This window comes from Neophocaena asiaeorientalis, unplaced genomic scaffold (genome assembly GCF_003031525.2).
Source record: "Neophocaena asiaeorientalis asiaeorientalis breed wild unplaced genomic scaffold, Neophocaena_asiaeorientalis_V1.1 scaffold430, whole genome shotgun sequence".
In the NCBI taxonomy this organism is placed as follows: Eukaryota; Metazoa; Chordata; class Mammalia; order Artiodactyla; family Phocoenidae; genus Neophocaena; species Neophocaena asiaeorientalis.
The window spans coordinates 2,759,623-2,777,787 of record NW_020173691.1 but is presented as its reverse complement, the minus strand read 5'-3'; the positions used below and the strand labels follow the sequence as shown (position 1 = coordinate 2,777,787).

The 18,165-nt window shown below is 38.7% G+C and overlaps 1 protein-coding gene across 2 annotated transcripts in view; it reads left to right on the top strand.

Moving 5' to 3' along the window:
- The first annotated feature begins 1,282 nt into the window (after window positions 1-1,282).
- MARK1 (microtubule affinity regulating kinase 1) overlaps window positions 1,283-18,165 on the top strand; it is a 140,932-nt gene continuing 124,049 nt past the window's right edge. Inside the window, exon 1 of one of the 2 annotated variants that reach the window (XM_024750489.1) lies at window positions 1,283-1,395. In XM_024750489.1, the coding sequence (XP_024606257.1) occupies window positions 1,345-1,395 (51 nt within the window). In that variant the 5' untranslated portion in view covers window positions 1,283-1,344. The remainder of the gene's footprint in view (window positions 1,396-18,165) is intronic. The other variant, XM_024750490.1, reaches the window with a different exon arrangement.

Below are 18,165 nucleotides of genomic sequence, written 5' to 3'. Positions count from 1 at the left end.
ATGCTAAAGAAATAAATACATAGATGATGTTGTAGAAGTGAATATATATGCTGGGCGAGAATTTTTTCTGAGAATCTTTGTATCTGCTATTTTTAGGTCTTTTGGAACATGTTTTAAGGGTCAAATGTTAAGTTTTCAGAAACAACATTTATGAGTTAGGATAAAAAAACCCATCTGGTGCAGGGATTCCTCCTTCAAATGGATGAACTTCAGGAGAGAGGAGGAATTTCCTATCATCTTAAGATCCCCATTGGAGGCTTAAGGAAGTAGCTCAAAAACTGAATTTATCCCCTTCTATCTATTGCTCCTTTTATCGTCCTGACTACTCATGAAAGAAAATGAAAAAGACATATTGGAAAGACGAGGAATAGGGAGATGGTAAGGATTTTGTTCTGGAGGCTGAGTGTGCAAAATGTAAGCTCTCATGTTAGATAGGAAGAAGCAGCATTGCTTTTTAGGGGGCCAATGGGCCCTGTGTAACGCATTACAGAGGGATGTCTGCATGATGTAAGAAGTGGCAGGTGGGTGGAAGGGTGAGGAAGCCACCTGGAGGAGGTAGGCCAGGGCCAAAATCAGAGACAGCTCCCCTCCCTCCCTAAACAAGCTCGCCTAAGTGACACTTCCTTGCGTCCCAGGAAGTGACGACCAGCCAGGGGAGACGTCGTGACTCCCGGGGCTCAGCCACTCTGGGGGTGCTGCGGCGGGCGCCTGGCGACCTCTTCCGCCGACCCGGTTCCCAAGGAGGCCGCCCGGTGCCGGGCACCTAGGCGAGCCGCCTGGCCGGAGTGCCTCGCACAGGGTTCTGGAGCAGCGCCTCCGAGGCTGCTGGCGCTTTTAGGGGCTTTTGTGCCCTCTGCCCAACTATCAGAGTGACCCTGAACCCAACGGCTCCCAGGAGAGGGCTCAGGGGAGGACAGAAATTGAGAAAGCTGGGAAACGCTGGAGGAGGGGATGAATTTAAGAATGGGAAAAGTCCTGAGACAGGAGCTAGGCGGTGTCGGATCCAGGGTAGGATCGTACCCATTCTTCCCGCATGAAACGGACAAAAAGAGGACCACTCAATTGCATCAGCGCCATGTCACCTCCCCCCGGCAAAACCCAAACATGAATCAAACTAAAAACCACCAGAAGCTCTGAGACTACCGTACTCCGCGGGTGGGGCGAGAAACAAAAATAAACACGGGGACGGGCGGGCGAGGGACCGCGGGAGGAGCAGGAGGCGGCCCCGCATCCCTAATGAGGGAATGAATGGAGAGGCCCCCTCGGCTGGCGCCCGTGCCGCTCGCTCCCGGGGCCCGCAGCCCGGCCCGCGAGACCCCGGCCCGACCCCGCCGCCCGCACAAAATGTCGGCGCGGACGCCATTGCCGACGGTGAATGAGCGGGACACGGAGAACGTGAGTAGCCGGAGCCTCCCCGGGAGCGGCGGGGCCAGACGCTTCCCGGACCCCCGCTTCACCTTCCGCATGGGCCGCCCCGGGGCCCCAGAGCGGCCACCCGCCGCAGGGTGTCCACCTGGCGCCCGGCGTGACCCTCGCCCCCGGCTGAGCCCCCATCCTCCCTTCCAGGCGCGTTTCACTGCTTTCCCCTGAAGGGTGAGGGTGGGGGCACCGTAAGTGGCGCCCTCCCCGCGGAGGTGGTCCTTCGGGAGACGGTGGGGTGATGGAGGGCGACAGGCACAAGGAGATAGCAGAGTGGGCATCCCGGATGGCTTTATTTCCACGCGGCATTCTGTATCCCCACCCGAATGTTTGCTTTATGATCACAGACAAGCCAGCCGACTGCCTCTTTTCCCTTGCTTTTCTGGCTCTTTCGGTCCTTTGCCCTCCCACCCGCCTGCATTGCCCCATGACTTTGCTTTTTGTAACTGTGTCCACATTTGGGTCTTGGGCACCAAAGGGGGAAGGTCGGGAATGGAAGGGACGAGAATGGGATTAGAGATGGATGTGTGTGTTGGTGTGTCCCGAGTTTCTACTGCTGTGTGATACTCTTCTATAGAAATGAGCAGAAGAATTTCACCATCAGCTTCTGTGGCCCCAGGGTTACAGCAAAATGTTTAAAAGCCGTATGAAGCCAACGGCTTTTGCTTCTCTTTCTCAAGTCGGTGGTAATAATTCAGGGCAGGTTTTACTTTAAATACCTCTCCTCCTTGGAGTGTCACAAGGTGCATTTCTTTGAAGGAAGGATTTTCCGTGTCTTTGATCAAATTGCCCTCAGGAGTTTTTATCTAGATGCAGATGTCCCTGGTGTTTAAACTCTTGAAAACCGAAAGAACCAGATCAGTTGTATTTCCACATTCTGAAAAGTGCAGTTGTGTGTGTGTGTGCGAGTTCCTTTGTGGGAAAGGGTTTAAAAATAATTTTTTTTTTTTAAGCCCTCATGACCTGTAAAGAGGGCCTTTGCTGATTTTTCTGACTGGGTTTGCGTACCCCTTAGAGGGGTGTTAAGTTTTGGTCGGCTCTCCAGTTTCTGATTGCCTAGTTAACTCCTTGACCCTCCAGCCCTTGGTGTATCACTGCCTTCATAGGGTTGGTAAAATAAAATAATGAAGGGTTTTGGCGTTCTTAAACAAAAGATATGAGACAGAAGACATACAAACTCACCCCTGAAGTGTTAGAGGGAGGTATAAACAGATTTTTTAATCTTGGAGAGTAGGGGAGCACAGGAACTTGATATACAAAAGGAGAAGAAATTTTGGTAAGAGACTATTATAGAAGACCCAGGAAGAGATTTCAGAGTATGCTTTCGTCTTGTCTAGTGTCTTGCATTTCAAATGGTAAAGATATAGAGTAAGGTTGCTGTTACCGTAACTTATAACTTAGTTTACATTGTAACGTTTTAAAAGCCTCCTAACTGTTTTTAAAAATATAATTGATACATAATTTTGATTAAGAGATTGAGGAAGGTGACGGAAAAAGGTGTAAAATTGGGTTAAAGTTGATTTTAAAGCCAAGGTAGTGCAGAAGTTTTCTAACAGAAAATCTTTAAAAAAAACGTGTCATTCAGTATGAATGAAAAGTAAGACAGATGATGACCTTTGTTTTTATTAGCAAAACACTCTGTGTGTTTTTAACCTAGGAAAGGTGGAAAAATACATTGTTTTTATTTTCTTTTGGATTTTGAATAGTATAGCTCTTTCCACAGTTGTATGAATAAGGTGCTTTATACAGACATGAGGTATTATTATAGAAATCTGAATCAGGGAGTAGTACAAAATGCAGCATCACTTGTAAGACCAAAAAAAAAAGGGGGGGTTCAATTAAGCAATAACAGTGTGCTAAATTTTCCTGTACCTTCTGAAAATGATTATGCTAAGTAAACTGATTTGCTCTGTTTCTGAGCATGTTATTTCAAAGTCACTTTTATGATCTTGTCCCTTGGTGTTGGTTGCATTGTGCATAGCTATAGCTCCGTTTAGCTTCCTTTACCCACATCCTGATTTTCTCCTAATTGCCATGCGAAGTACCTGTTATACTGTGGCTGTTAATTTATCAATACATATGCACTCAGTTTTGGTTTTTGAGCTGGAAGGGATAGAGAAGCAGTATTTAAGACAAGGCCTCTCCCCTCAAAGAACTTAAGAAGAAAGGTAAATATAGTCCCAAAGAAATAGTGTACAGTAGAAAGCTGTGTGTAAATAGGGCTAAATTGGTTTATAGGTGCTATAGGTGTTTATCAAAGGGATCACCAGTGATGGCTATTAAATCACCATTCGTGTCTCTCTCTGTTCTCTGGTTGGTAGTAAATGTCATACCCATTCTTGCTTACCTCTCATCAGTGAAATAAAGGAACATATCCACTTGTTAGCTAATATATTAAGGCCAGTGTGGTAATCAAAATGAACATTTGTTTGAACTTGTTTTCAGTTAAATTGACACATTTTAAAAAATGGTTGTGAAAATCTACATTCGTGTGACTATTAAATGCTTGTAAGCCTTTTGGAATATTAAGGACATAACTAAAAACATTTTATTACTGCCCAAAATATTTTAATTTAAACAAATAAGGTAATTAAAGAATCTTTGAATTGTATTGTCATTTGCAGTTATTATAAGCATCTTAGTCATATGTGAATGGATTTGGTATCCTTGGGAATATGTGATATCTACCCTTCCCCATGTCTCTAATATATATTGAGGATATGTAAGTAATTGTTAATATTATATACATATTAAACAGTTCAGAGGAAGAATGTTGCAGCCCTGTAACATTAGTAGTAAATATTCTCCTCTTTACTACCACTGTATCTAGTAGAGCAAGAAAGAATTGCTTTTCTCTGAGAACATTCTGTGTGTATTTTTTCAGGAGGATTTTCTTAGATGAAGGATTTGTGTGTGCATTATTAATAGGCCTCAAATGGCTAAATACAACAGAACAACCGATGATTAAAGGCAATGAATACTTCGCAGTGAAGTAGAAAACATATGTTGTAGATCATAGAATTAATTTATGCAAAATATGTTTGATGTTAGGTTGTAAAGTGTAAGTCCAGAAAGAGAATGGGTGTTTGAAATATTCCTTTTTTTTTTTTTCTTCTTCTGTTAGATTATACTTGGATAATTCCAGCGTGGATAGAGAGAATATATTACCGTTACTCTTATGTACTTTTAAATGGAGCAAGAATTGTTTTCATGTTTTAGAAAAACTCCAATTTTGCTAATTTTTATGGATCCAAAGTGTCCCTACTAGCTTTGTGGTGAAATTTTGATCAGTATGAAGGAAATTGATTTGATTCCTTCTCGGGATGTTTTAAAATTGATTCTGGTTAAATTTGTTTTGAAACTTTTAATAACAAAACTCTTGATGATGATTCTTTTCATAGATCTGAATTTCACTGTGATGACTGGAACAACTACCAAGGTGGACATTAGTAGTTTGAAAAGGCAAGAGTGAAGCATGCTTTTGCCACTACTGCTGGGTTTTCTCAGTACCCTGTGCATACCTCATGTCACAGGATCTATCACATTGCCTTCTAATTGCTGATTTACTTTGTCTCCTTTGTTCTGTATCGCCAGTGCCAGTACAATGACTAGTAGTAATATATGAGATCAGTCCTATAATATTCCCCTTTTGAATTTTTTCATTTGTCATCAAAATATACTAGTGACACCAGGAACGGTAGATATTACATACTATAAAGCCTTCAGAGAGTGAAGTGACCTGCCCAAGGTCATAACGAATATCTGATGTCTTCCACTGTTGCTCTACTCACGTTATTGCTTCTTGAGGTTTTTGGTTTGTTTTGCTTTTGTCTTAGAGATTTCAAAAGAGCATGTGCGATGATATGAGATGCTTTATTGGTTGAAGAACAGGGTGTGCCATGCTCATCTCATTCCTGAACGTTTGCTATTTTCTCTGTCTCGAGTTCCCTGTTCTTTTCCCCTTATCCCAAACTTACAAGTCCCTTATGGCATGGCTTATGTTTTTAAGAAGACCTCTGAAATGATTGCAACCAGCATTGCTGTCTGATGTAGCTGAATATCTGTGTATGTATAGTCCATACCACTGGTCTCCAAAGTGGGTATGCAGGACGGTCCATCGTGAGAAAAAAATGTCTTTGCCTTCTATCATTTTCCTTCTGAACTCAGTGCTATTACTAACTCTCCTTCTTCTCCTTCTCCTTCTTATTCTTTTAAAGCTCAGGTTGTTTAGAATCAGCCACATATTTTAAATTATTATTATTATTTTTTTACCATTCCCTTTTCCATCTCAGACTTTCCTTTGGAGGTCATTTTCCCTTTTCCTGATAGCATCTTCACAGTTCTTTTGGTAAAGGATTGTTAGTCATAAACTTTCTTTTTTAAATATGAAAATATTTTTTGTCCATTTTCTTGAAAGAGAGCCTTGCTCAGTCTCCAATTCTAAGTTGATCTTCCATTGTCTACTTATTTCCATTGTTTCTGTTCAGAAGTCATCTGCCAGTAGGTATAGGTGTCTTTTCTGTCTGTCTCTTTTTAAGATTCTTTTTCTTAGGTGTTATACTTTCACTACAGTGTATTTAAGTATGGATTTCTTTTTTTCTTGTTTCCTTCTCATGTCTTTGAATTCATATTCTTTTTATTAGTTCTGGATACTTACCATATATTATCTTTTTGAACATTGCCTTGCTTCTGTTCTCTTTAGAATTTTATTTTGGTACTCTGATTAGATTATGTTGTACCATAACTCTTCCATATGCCTTAACTTCTTTTCTTTTCTTTTTTTTTAAATTGAAGTGTAGTTGATTTACCATGTTGTGTTAGTTTCAGGTGTACACCAGAGTGATTCAGTTATACAGATTCTTTTTTTCATTCTTTTTTCAGATTCTTTTACATTATAGGTTATTGCAGGATATTGAATATAGTTCCCTGTGCTGTACAGTAGGTCCTTGTTGTTTATCTATTTTATGTATAGTAGTATGTATCTGTTAATCCCAAATTCCCAATTTATCCTCCCTCCCGCTGCCCTTTTTCCCCTTTGGTAACCGTAAGTTTGTTTTCTATTTCTGTGAATCGATTTCTGTTTTGTAAATAAGTTCACTTGTATCATTTTTTTATGTAAGTGATATCATACATGTAAGTGATATCATATGATATTTGTTTTTCTCTCTCTGACCTACTTTACTTGGTATGATAATCTCTGGGTCCATCCATGTTGCTGCAAATGGAATTATTTCATTCTTTTTTTAAGGCTGAGTAATATTCCATTGTGTATATGTGCCACATCTTCTTTATGTATTCATTTGTTGATGGACATTTAGGTTGCTTCCACGTCTTGGCTATTGTAAATAGTGCTGCTATGAACATTGGGGTGCATGTATCTTCTCTGGCTGTATGCCCAGGAGTGGGATTGCTGGATCATATGGTAACTCTATTTTTAGTTTTTTAAGGACCCTCCATACTGTTCTCCATAGTTATGCTTTAACTTCTTGATTCATTTTTTCTGTGAGTTGTTGTGTCTTTGTACTACAAACTGTATAATTTGTTTAGATCTAAACTCTGTGGATTATATCTTTCATAAATTTTGGAAATGGAGCAGCCATTATCTCTCTGAATATAGCCTTACTACTGTTCTCTCTAGTGTTTCTGGTCCTTTGATTAGATATGCTAAAATTCTCTTTCTATCCTACATATGTCTTAGATGCTCATTCATTTTTTTCCCCCTATTTCATTGTTTCCCTGTACTGTAATCTATAGTACAATCTGCTGTACAATTTCTGCATGTAACATGTTTAGGTCTATCTTTCAGTTAACTAAAACTCTTTAGCTGTATTTAAATCACTGTTAACCTTTTTATTGAAATTATTTTTTATAGTGGGAAAAAACACATAACATGAGATCTGCCTTTTTAACAAATTTCTAAATGTACAATAAAATATTGTTAACTGAGGCAGAATCTTCTCATCTTGCATGCCTGAAACTTTATATTCATTGAACAGCTCCCATTTTTCTCTCTCTCTAGCCTCTGGTCACCACAATTCTGCTTTCTGCTTCTGTAAGTTTGATTGCTTTAGGTAACTCATTTAAGTGGACTCATGCAGTTTTTTTTCTTTTTTGAAGTATAGTCCATGTACAATATCATGTAAGTTACAGGTGTACAATTTACAATTTTTAAAGGTTATACTCTATTTATAGTTATTATAAAATATTGGCTATATTCCTTGTGTTGTAAATATATCCTTGAAGCTTATTTTATATGTAATAGTTTGTATCTCTTAATTCCCTACTCTATACTGCTTCTCCCCTCTTCCCTTTCTCCACTGGTAACCCGAGTTTGTTCTCTGTATCTGTGAGTCTACTTCTTTTTTGCTGTATTCACTAGTTTGTTGTATATTTTAGATTCCATATATAAGTGATAGCATACAGTATTTGCCTTTCTCTGTCTGACTTATTTCACTTTGCATAATACCCTCCAAGTCCATCCATGCTGCTGCAAATGGCAAAATTTCATTCTTTTTTATGGCTAAGTAGTATTCCATTGCATACATACACACCACATTTTCTTTGTACATTTGTCTGTTATGGACACTTAGATTGCTTCCATATTATAAATAATGGCGCTATGAACATTGGCATGCATATATCTTTTCCAAATAGTGTTTCTGTTTTTTTTTTCGGGTATATACCCAGGAGCGGAATTGCTGGATCACATGGTAGTTGTATTTTTAGTTTTTTAAGAAACTTCCATATTGTTTTCCACAGTGGCTGAAACACTCTACATTCCCACCAAAAGTGTAGGAGGGTTCCCTTTTATCCACATCCTCACCAACATTTGTTATCTGTGCTCTTTTTGATGGTAGCCATCCCAAAAGTTGTGAGGTGATATCTCATTGTGGTTTTCATTTGCATTTCCCTGATGATTAGCAGTGTTTAGCATCTTTTCATGTGCCTCTTGGCCATCTGCATGTCCTCTTTGGAGAAATGTCTATTCATTTTTTCTGCTCATTTTTAAATCGGATTATTTTTTTGATATTGAGGTGTATGAGCTGTTTATCTTTTAATTTAATTTTTTATTTTACATTGGGAGTATAGCTGGTTTACAATGTTGTGTTAGTTTCTGGTGTATAACTAAGTGATTCAGTTATACATATACATATATCCATTCTTTTTCAGATTCTTTTTCCATATAGGTTATTATAGAATATTATAGAATATTGAGTAGAGTTCCCTCTGGTATACAGTAGGTCCTTGTTGATTATTTTATATATAGTAGTGTGTATATATTCATTCCAAACTCCTAATTTATCCCTCCCCCCCCACCCCCATGTTTCCCCTTTGGTAACCGTAAGTTCGTTTTTGAAGTCCGTGAGTCTGTTTCTGTTTCTGAAGTAAGTTCCTTTGTATCATTTTTTTTAGATACCACGTATAAGTGATATCACATATTTGTCTTTCCCTGTCTGACTTACTTCACTTAGTATGATAATCTCTAGGTCCATCCATGTTGCTGCAAATGGCATTATTTCATTCTTTTTTTATTGCTGAGTAATAGTCCATTGTATATATATGCCACATCTTCTTTATCTGTTCATCTGTTGATGGACATTTTAGGTTACTTCCATGTCTTGGCTATTGTAAATAGTGCTGCAGTTAACATTGGGGTGCATGTATCTTTTCAGATTATGGTTTTCTCCAGATAATATGCCCATGAATGGGATTTCTGGCTCGTATGGTAGTTCTTGTTTAGCTTTTTTAAGGAACCGCCATACTGTTCTCCACACTGATTGTACCAATTTACATTCCCACCAACAGTGTAGTACGTTTCCCTTTTCTCCACCCCCTCTCCAGCATTTATTGTTTGTAGAATTTTTGACGATGGCCATTCTGTCCAGTGTGAAGTGATACCTCATTGTAGTTTTGATCTGCATTTCTCTAATATTTAGCGATGTTGAGCATCTTTTCATGTGTGTTTTGGCCATTTGTATGTTTCCTTTGGAGAAATGTCTATTTAGATCTTCTGTTCATTTTTTGATTGAGTTGTTTTTTTTGATATAGAGCTGCATGAGCTGTTTGTATATTTTGGAGATTCATCACTTGTTGGTCACTTCGTTTGCAAATATTTTCTCCCATTCTGTGGGCTGTCTTTTTGTTTTGTTTATGGTTTCCTTGGCTGTGCAAAAGCTTTTCAGTTTAATTAGACCCTATTTATTTATTTTTGTTTTTATTTTCATTACTCTCGGAGGTGGATCCACAAAGATACTGCTGTGATTTATGTCAGAGAACCTAACAAAGACCTAGTCATACAGCATATCAACTTGGTATTCTTTGTCTTTAAAAGAGCAACACTAATTGTTTAAAACAAGCCTAAGGAAGTTAAGCCATTCTTGGACTTCTTGAACATGACTATATCTACTTCCCAGCCTCACAATTTGTGGGGCTATGTTTGCTTCTAAGCGTTTTATAGTATCCAGCATTGCATTTAGGTCTTTAATCCATTTTGAGTTTATTTTTCTGTATGGTGTTAGGGAATGTTCTAATTTCATTCTTTTACATGTAGCTGGCCAGTTTTCCCAGCACCACTTATTAAAGAGACTATCTTTTCTCCATTGTGTATTCTTGCCTCCTTCGCTAGCACTTTGTTGAGGATTTTTGTGTCTATGTTGATCACTGATATTGGGTGTAACATTTTTTGGGGGGGTATCTTTGTCTGGTTTTGGTATCAGGGTGATGGTGGCCTCATAGAATGAGTTTGGGAGTGTTCCTTCTGCAGTTTTTGGAAAGAGTTTCAAAAGGATAGGCATTAATTCTTCTCTAAATGTTTGATAAAATTCACCCGTGAAGCCATCTGGTTCTGGACTTTTGTTTGTTGGAAATTTTTCATCACAGTTTCAATGTCAGTACTTGTGATGGGTCTGTTCACATTTTCTGTTTTTTTCCTGGCTCAGTCTTGGAAGGTTGTACCTTTCTAAGAATTTGTCCATTTCTTCTAGGTTGTCCATTTTGTTGGCATATAGTTGCCTGTAGCAGTCTTTTATGATCCTTTGTATTTCTGTGGTGTCAGTTGTAACTTCTTCCTCATTTCTAATTTTATTGATTTGTGCCCTCTCCCTTTTTTTCTTGATGAGTCTGGCTAGTGGTTTATCAATTTTATCTTTTCAGAGAAGCATCTTTTAGTTTCATTGATCTTTTCTATTGTTTTCTTTGCCTCTATTTCATTTATTCTGCTCTGATGTTTATGATTTCTTTCTTTCTACTAACTTTGGACCTTGTTTGTTCTTTCTCTAGTTGCTTTGGGTATAAGGTTAGGTTGCTTATTTGAGATTTTTATTGTTTCCCCAGATGCTTGGAACGCTATTAACTTCGCCCTTTGAGCTACTTTTGCTGCGTCTCATAGGATTTAGATCGTTGTGTTTTCATTTTCTTTTGTCTCTAGGTATTTTTTCATTTCCTCTTGATTTCTTCAGTGATCCATTGGTTGTTTAGTAGCATATTGTTTAGCCTCCACATGTTTGTGTGTTTTGCAATTTTTTTCTCATAGTTGATTTCTAGTCTCATAGTGTTGTGGTTGGAAAAGACACTAGATAGGATTTCAGTTTTCTTAAATTTCCTAAGGCTTGTTTTGTAGCCTAGCATGTGATCTCTCCTGGAGAGTGTTCCATGTGCACTTGGAAAGAATGTGTAAAATCTACATGTTATTTATTCTTAAAGTGTACTTTTGGTAAAAATAATCACAAATATTAAAAAAAGTTCTGCATTTCAGTTTTTGGGTAATGATGCAATTCTATTCATCATGGTGCTAAATTCATTTTTGTTTTCTTTTCTTTTTCTTTTTTTGCGGTACGTGGGCCTCTCACTGTTGTGGCCTCTCCCGTCGCGGAGCACAGGCTCTGATGCGCAGGCTCAGCGGCCATGGCTCACGGGCCCAGCCACTCCGCGGCATGTGGGATCTTCCCGGACCGGGGCATGAACCCGTGTCCCCCGCATCAGCAGGTGGACTCTCAACCACTGCACCACCAGGGAAGCCCTTTGTTTTCGTTTTTTAATCCAAATTTTTTTTGTTGTAGTTGATTTAAAATGTTGTGTTAGTTTCTTCTGTACAGCAAAGTGAATCAGGTTTGTACGTGCATATATCCACTCTTTCTAGAACGTGTATTCTGATGCTTTTGGATGGAATGCTTTCTATATATCAATTAAGTCCATCTGCTGTATTGTGTTATTTAAGGCCAGTGTTTCCTTACTGATTTTCTATCTGGATGATCTGTCCATTGATATAAGTGGGGTTTTAAAGTCCCCTATTATTACTGTGTTACTGTCAATTCTTCCCTTTATGTCTGTTAATACTTGCTTTATGTATTTAGGATTTTCTATGTTGGATGTATATATATTTACAATTATTATGTCTTCTTCTTAGACTGATCCCTTAATCATTATGTAGTGTCCTTCTTTTTCTTTTGTAACAGTCTTTATTTTAAAGCCTATTTTGTCTGATATAAGCGTTGCTACCCTGGCTTTCTTTAGATTTCCATTTGCATGGAATACCTTTTTCCATCCCCTCATTTTCAGTCTGTGTCTTTATATATGAGGTGAGTCTTTTGTAGACAGCATATATATGGGTCTTTTTTTGGTTTGTTTCCATTCAGCTGGGCTGTGTCTTTTGATTGGAACATTTAGTCCATTTAAATTTAAGGTAATTATTGCTGTGTATGTTCTTACTGCCCTTTTGTTACTTGTTTTAGGTTGTTTTTATAGGTCTTTCTTTTTTCCTTCTTTTGTTTTCTTCTCTTGTGATTTGATTATCTTTAGTTTTATGTTTGGTATCCTTTTTCTTTTTCTGTGTGTATATGTATTATAGAGTTTTGGTTTATGGTTACCATGAGGTTTTTATCTAGCAACCTGTAATATGTGATTGTTTTAATTTGCTGGTCTCTTAATTTCAAATGGATTTTGAAAACCCTGCATTGGTACTCTCCTCCCCTCACAACTAACTGTTTTTGATATCATATTTTACATTTAATTGTTATGTGTATCCCTTAACTGCTTATTGTGGATATAGATGACTTTACTACTTTTGTCTTTTTACCTTCCTATTAGCTTTGTGCCTGGATGATTTCCTACCTTTTTGTTATATTTGCCTCTACTGATGAGCTTTTTCATTTTGTAATTTTCATGTTTCTAGTTGTGGCCTTTTCTTTTTTCACTTAGAGGAGTTCCTTTAATATTTGTTTAAAGGTGGTTCGGTAGTGCTGAACTCTTTTAGGTTTTGCTTATCTGTAAAACTTTTAATCTTTCCATCAAATCTGAACAAGAGCATTGCTGGATAGAGTATTTTTGGTTGTAGGTCTTTCCCGTTCATTACTTTAAATATATCGTGCCACTCCCTTCTGGCCTGCAGGGTTTCTGCTGTAAAGTCAGCTGAGAGCCTTATGGGCATTCCCTTGTATATTGTTTGTTGCTTTTCCCTTGTTGCTTTTAATGTTGTCTTAACTGTTTGCCATTTTAACTACAGTGTGTCTTTGTGTATTCCTCTTTAGGTTAATCCGGTATGGGACTCTCTGTGCCTACTGGACTTGGATATCTGTTTCTTTCCCAAGGTTAGAAAAGTTTTCAGCTATGATGTTTTCAGATATGTTCTCTTCCCCTTTCTCTCTTCTCCTTCTGGGATCCCTATAATGTGAATATATTAGTGTGCTTGATGTTGTCCCAGAGGTCTCTTAAACTGTCCTCATTTTTTTTTCATTCTTTTTTTCTTCTTTTCTCTTTGGCATCAGTGATTTCCCCTACTTTGTCTTATAGTTTGCTGATCTGTTCCTATTTATCATTTAGTTTACTGTTGATGCTTTCTAGTGTATTATTCATTTCAGTTAGTGTAATCTTCATCTCTGTCTGGTTGTTCTTTATATTTTCTAACTCTTTGTTAAAAACTTCTAAGTTGTCATTCTGTGCATTCATTCTTCTCCTGAATTCTTGGATCATCTTTATGATCACTACCCTGAACACCTTCTTGTGTAGATTATTTCTCTCCAATTCACTTAGTTCTTTCTGGGATTTTATCTTGTTTCTTTGTTTGAGGTTTTATCTTATTTCTCTGTCACCACATTTTACCTATGTTACTTTTTTTATTTTTTGTGTGTCTGGTAGGTTGATTACGTTTCCCAAGAATGCAGTTCCTCTCATCACCCAAGCGATATGCTCTAAGAGTTCCCCCTATGAGGGCTGCAGGGGTCCTTCTGTTGTTGTGGGCTCTGTGGGCAGTCTGATAGGCTTGATTGGCTCCCAGTCTGCTAGTTTACCAGGCCCTGCTTTGTGCAGAGGCTGCTGACCACTGGTTAGTGGTACTGGGTCACGAAGTGGCTGTTTACAGAAACCCTAGGCTCCCTGGGGCTTATGCTGGCTCACTGATGGGCAGAGTCAGGATCCAGAAAACTCTGGGGCTGTTGCCCACTCACTGGTGGTTGAAGCCAGGTCCTGGGGTTAGTGCTGGACTGCTTGCAGACAGCACCAGGTCCTGGAGTTTGGTTGCCTAGGGATCCCAGAGCTGGTGTCAGGTCATTGGTTGGGGGGGCTGGTTCCTGACAGAGTTGAATATGGGGTGTGAGGTGTCCTGAAGCTTGTGTTGGTCCGACAGTGGGCAGGGTGGGGTCCAGCTGGTCTCAGGGCAGGGTCTGGCCTGGTGTGGGCAGGCCGGGCCTGTAGGCTGTTGGATTGTCATTTTCTTGCATCTAGCCTGTCCCCTGATTGGTGAGGCTGCTCCAGAGGCTAGAGCAAGCTTCCTGGAAGGCAGCTGGGTGGGGCAGTAGATTCTGGAGCTGGTGCCTGTCTGGTGGGTGGATTTGAGTCCTGGGCCCTCTGGTGGTCAGGGCCATATCTTGAGCTGTGTCTAGAGGTGCTGTGGGCTCAGGAGGGCTTTAGGGAGTCTGTGTGCTGATGAGTGAGACTGTGTCCCCACCCAGTTGCTTGGCCAGTTTGGCCAGAGACGTCCCACCACTGGTCCTACAGGCTGTTTTGGCGGGCACAAGTCTCAGTGCTGATGAGTGGGGGGGAGGAATCCCACAATGGCACCCGCCAGCACAGCATTCATGTGGTAGAAGGGGTCTGTGGTGTGAGCTGCAGCTGACCCTCACCTCTCTGGGAGACTCTGCAAGATCAGCAGATATGGTCCAGGCTTCTAACAGATTACTGCTTTTACCCTGGGTCCTAGAACATGTGAGATTTTGTGTGCGCCCTTTAATGGTGAAGTCTCTATTTCCCCCAGTCCTGTGGGGCTCCCAAAATTATGCCCTGCTGGCCTTCAAAGCCGAATCCTCTGGGGGCTTGTCTTCCTGGTATAAGACTCTGGGGCTGGGGAGCCTGATGTGGGCACAGAGCTCTAACTCCTACGGGAGAACCTCTGGAATGTAATTATTCCCCAGTTTGTGGGTTACCCATCTGGGAGTATGGGACTTGACTATATTGCAAGTCTGCCCCTCCTACATGTCTTGCTGTGTTTCCTTCTTTATGTCTTTAGTTATAGAAGATCTTTTCTGGTGGGTTCTGGTCCTTCTCATTGATGGCTGTTCTGCAGATCATTGTGATCTTGATGTGTTCTTAAGAGGAGGTGAGGGTCTTTCTAGTCTGCCATCTTGGCCCTACTAGTCTCATGCAGTATTAATCATTCTATGACTGGCTAATTTAATTTAGAATAGTATTCTCAAGTTCCATCCATGTTGTATCATATGACAAATTTCCTTCCTTTTATGGTGGAAAAATACTCCGTTGAGTGTATGTCACACATTTTCTTTATCCACTTAGCTATTGATGGACATTTGGATTGCTTTCATATCTTGGCTATTGTGAATAATGGTGTAGTGACTGTGGGAGTGCAGATATCTCTTTGATATTTTGATATTTCTGATTCCAATTCTTTTGAATAAATACCTAGAAGTGGGATTGCTGGGTCATAGGGTAGTTCTACTTTTAACTTTTTGGGGAACCTCTGTACCGTTTTCCATAGTGACTGCACCATTTTACATTACCACTAACTGCACAAGGGTTCTGATTTCTCCATATCCTCGTCAACATTTGTTATGTCCTAGTTTTGTGTTTTGATAATATATTCTAACAGGTGTGAAGTGATCACTCATTGTAGTTTTGATTTGCATTTCCCTGATGATTAGTGATGTTGAGCATCTTTTCATATACCTGTTGGCCATTTATACATCTTTGGAGAAATATCTGTTCAAATCCTTTGCCCATTTAAAAAAGTCTGATTGCTTTTTTGATGTTGTTCCTTATGTATTTTGGATGTTCCTTATGTATTTTGGATGTTAACCCCTTTTCAGATATATGGTTTGCAAATCTTTCCTTTCATTCCATAGGTTGATTTTTCACTCTGTTGATAGTTTCCTTTGCTGTGCAGAAGCTTTTTAGTGTGATGTAATCCCACCTACTTATTTTTGCTTTGGTTGCCTGTGTTTTTGGTGTCATATCCATGAAATCATTGCCAAGACCAACGTGGTGAACCTTGCCCTCTATGTTTTCTTTTAGGAGTTTTATAGTTTTAGGCCTTAAGTTTAAGTCTTTAATCCATTTTGAGTTGAATTTTGTGTATTATACAAGAGAAAGTTCTATTTTCTTTCTTTTACATCTGGATATACAGTTTTCCCAGCACCATTTGTTGAAACAGACTGTGTTTTTCCCCTTGTGTATTCTTGGCACTCTTGTCAAAGATCATTTGACCATATATAGATAGATTTATTTTTGGTCTCTAGCTTTTGTTCCATTGGCTTATATGTTTGTCTATATGCCAGTACCATACTGTTTTATTACTTGTAGCTTTGTAATATGTTTTGAAGTCAGAAAGTGTGAGACCTTCAGCTTTGTTCTTTCTCAAGCTTGTTTTGGCTATTTAGGGTCCTTATGGTTCCCAGTGGATTTTAGGACTTTTTTCTGTTTCTGTAAAAAATGCCATTGGGGTTTTGATAGGGAGTGTGTTGAATCTGTAGTTTCTTTGGGTAGTATGGACATTTTATCAACATTAAATCTTACAATCCATGACATAGGAGATCCTTCCATTTACTTGTGTCTTTAATTTCTTGTAGCAATGTTTTGTAGTTTTCAGTGTAAAAGTATTTTGCCGCCTTGGTTAAGTTTATTCCTGAGCATTTTATTGTTTTTGATGCTATTATAAATGGAATTTTCTTAATTTTCTTTTTGCGTCATTTATTGGTTCTGTATAGAAGCATATCTGATATTTGTTGATTTTGTACTGAAACTTTTATGAATTTGTTTATAGTTCAAACAGTTTGTGTGTAATTTGTTTCGTCCGCAAACAAAGATACTTTTACTTTTTCCTTTCCAATTGGATGCCCTTTATTTATTTGTCTTGCCTAATTGCTTTGGCTAGGACTTCCAGTACAGTTGGCCCCTATATATCTGCAGGGTCAGCATCTATGGGTCCAACCAATTGCAACTAAAACAAGTTCGAAAAGTAAAATTACAGAAAGTTCCATGAAGCAAAAGTTGCATTTGTTGTGGACTAAGAACTATTTACATAGCTTTTATTCATATTATATTATTATATTAATTAATAGTAATCTAGAGATGATTTAAGTATGTGGAAGGATGTGTGTAGGTTATATACAAGTACTCTTTCATTTTATGTAAGGGACTTTAGCACCTGTAGATTTTGGTATCCATGGGGGGAGAGAGGCCTGGAACCTATCCCCTGAGGATACTGAGGGATGAGTGTACTGTGTTGAATACAAGAGGCAATAGTGAGTGTACTTTCCTTATTCCTGATCTTAGAGGAAAGACTTTCAGTATGATGTTAGCTGTGGGCTTTTCATATGAAGCTTTTATTATGCTGAGGTAATTTTTCTATTCCTAGAGAGTTGAGAATTTTTTATAATGAAAGGGCGTTGAATTTTGTCAAATGTCTTTCATGCATCAGTAGAGATGATCATATGATTTTTATCCTTTGTTCTATTAGTGTGGTGTGTTACATTGATTATCATATGTTGACCATCTTTGTGTCTTTGCAATAAATTCAACTTGGTCATAGTGTATGATCCTTTAATGTTTTAAATTTGGTTTGCTAATGTGTTTAGGATTTTTGCATTTATATTCATCAGGGTTATTGGCCTTTAGTTTTCTTTTATTGTAGTGTCTTTTTCTGGCCTTGGTATTAGTGTAATGCTGGCCTCATATGATGAGTTAGGAAGTGTTCCCCTCTCTTCAATTTTAGGAAAAGTTTAAGAAGGACTGGTATTAATTCTTCTTTAAATGTTTGATGGAATTCACCAGTAAAGCCGTCTGGTACTGGGTTTTTCTTTGTTGGAAGGTGTTCGATTACTAATTCTATCTCTTTACTAGTTATATATATCCCCAGATTTTCTGTTTCTTTATGGTTCAGTCTCGGTAGGTTGTGTTTGTTGGGATTTCTCCATTTCCTCTAGGTTATTCTTGGCATGTAATTAATTGTTCATAGCAGTCCCTTAGGGTCCTTTATATTTCTGTGGCATCAGTTGAATGGTCTCCTTTTCATTTATGATTTTATTTATTTGAGTCTTCTCTCTCTCTTTTTTAGTTAGTCTAGCTAAAAAAATGTCGTTTGTTAATTTGCATAAAACCAATTCTTTGTTGACTTTTTCTATTGTTTTTCTATTCTCTATTTCATTTATTTCTGCTATACTTTTAATTCTAATATCTTTCCTTCTACTAGTTTTGGGCTTAGGTTTTTCTTCTTTATCTAGTTCCTTGAGGTGTAGAGTTAGG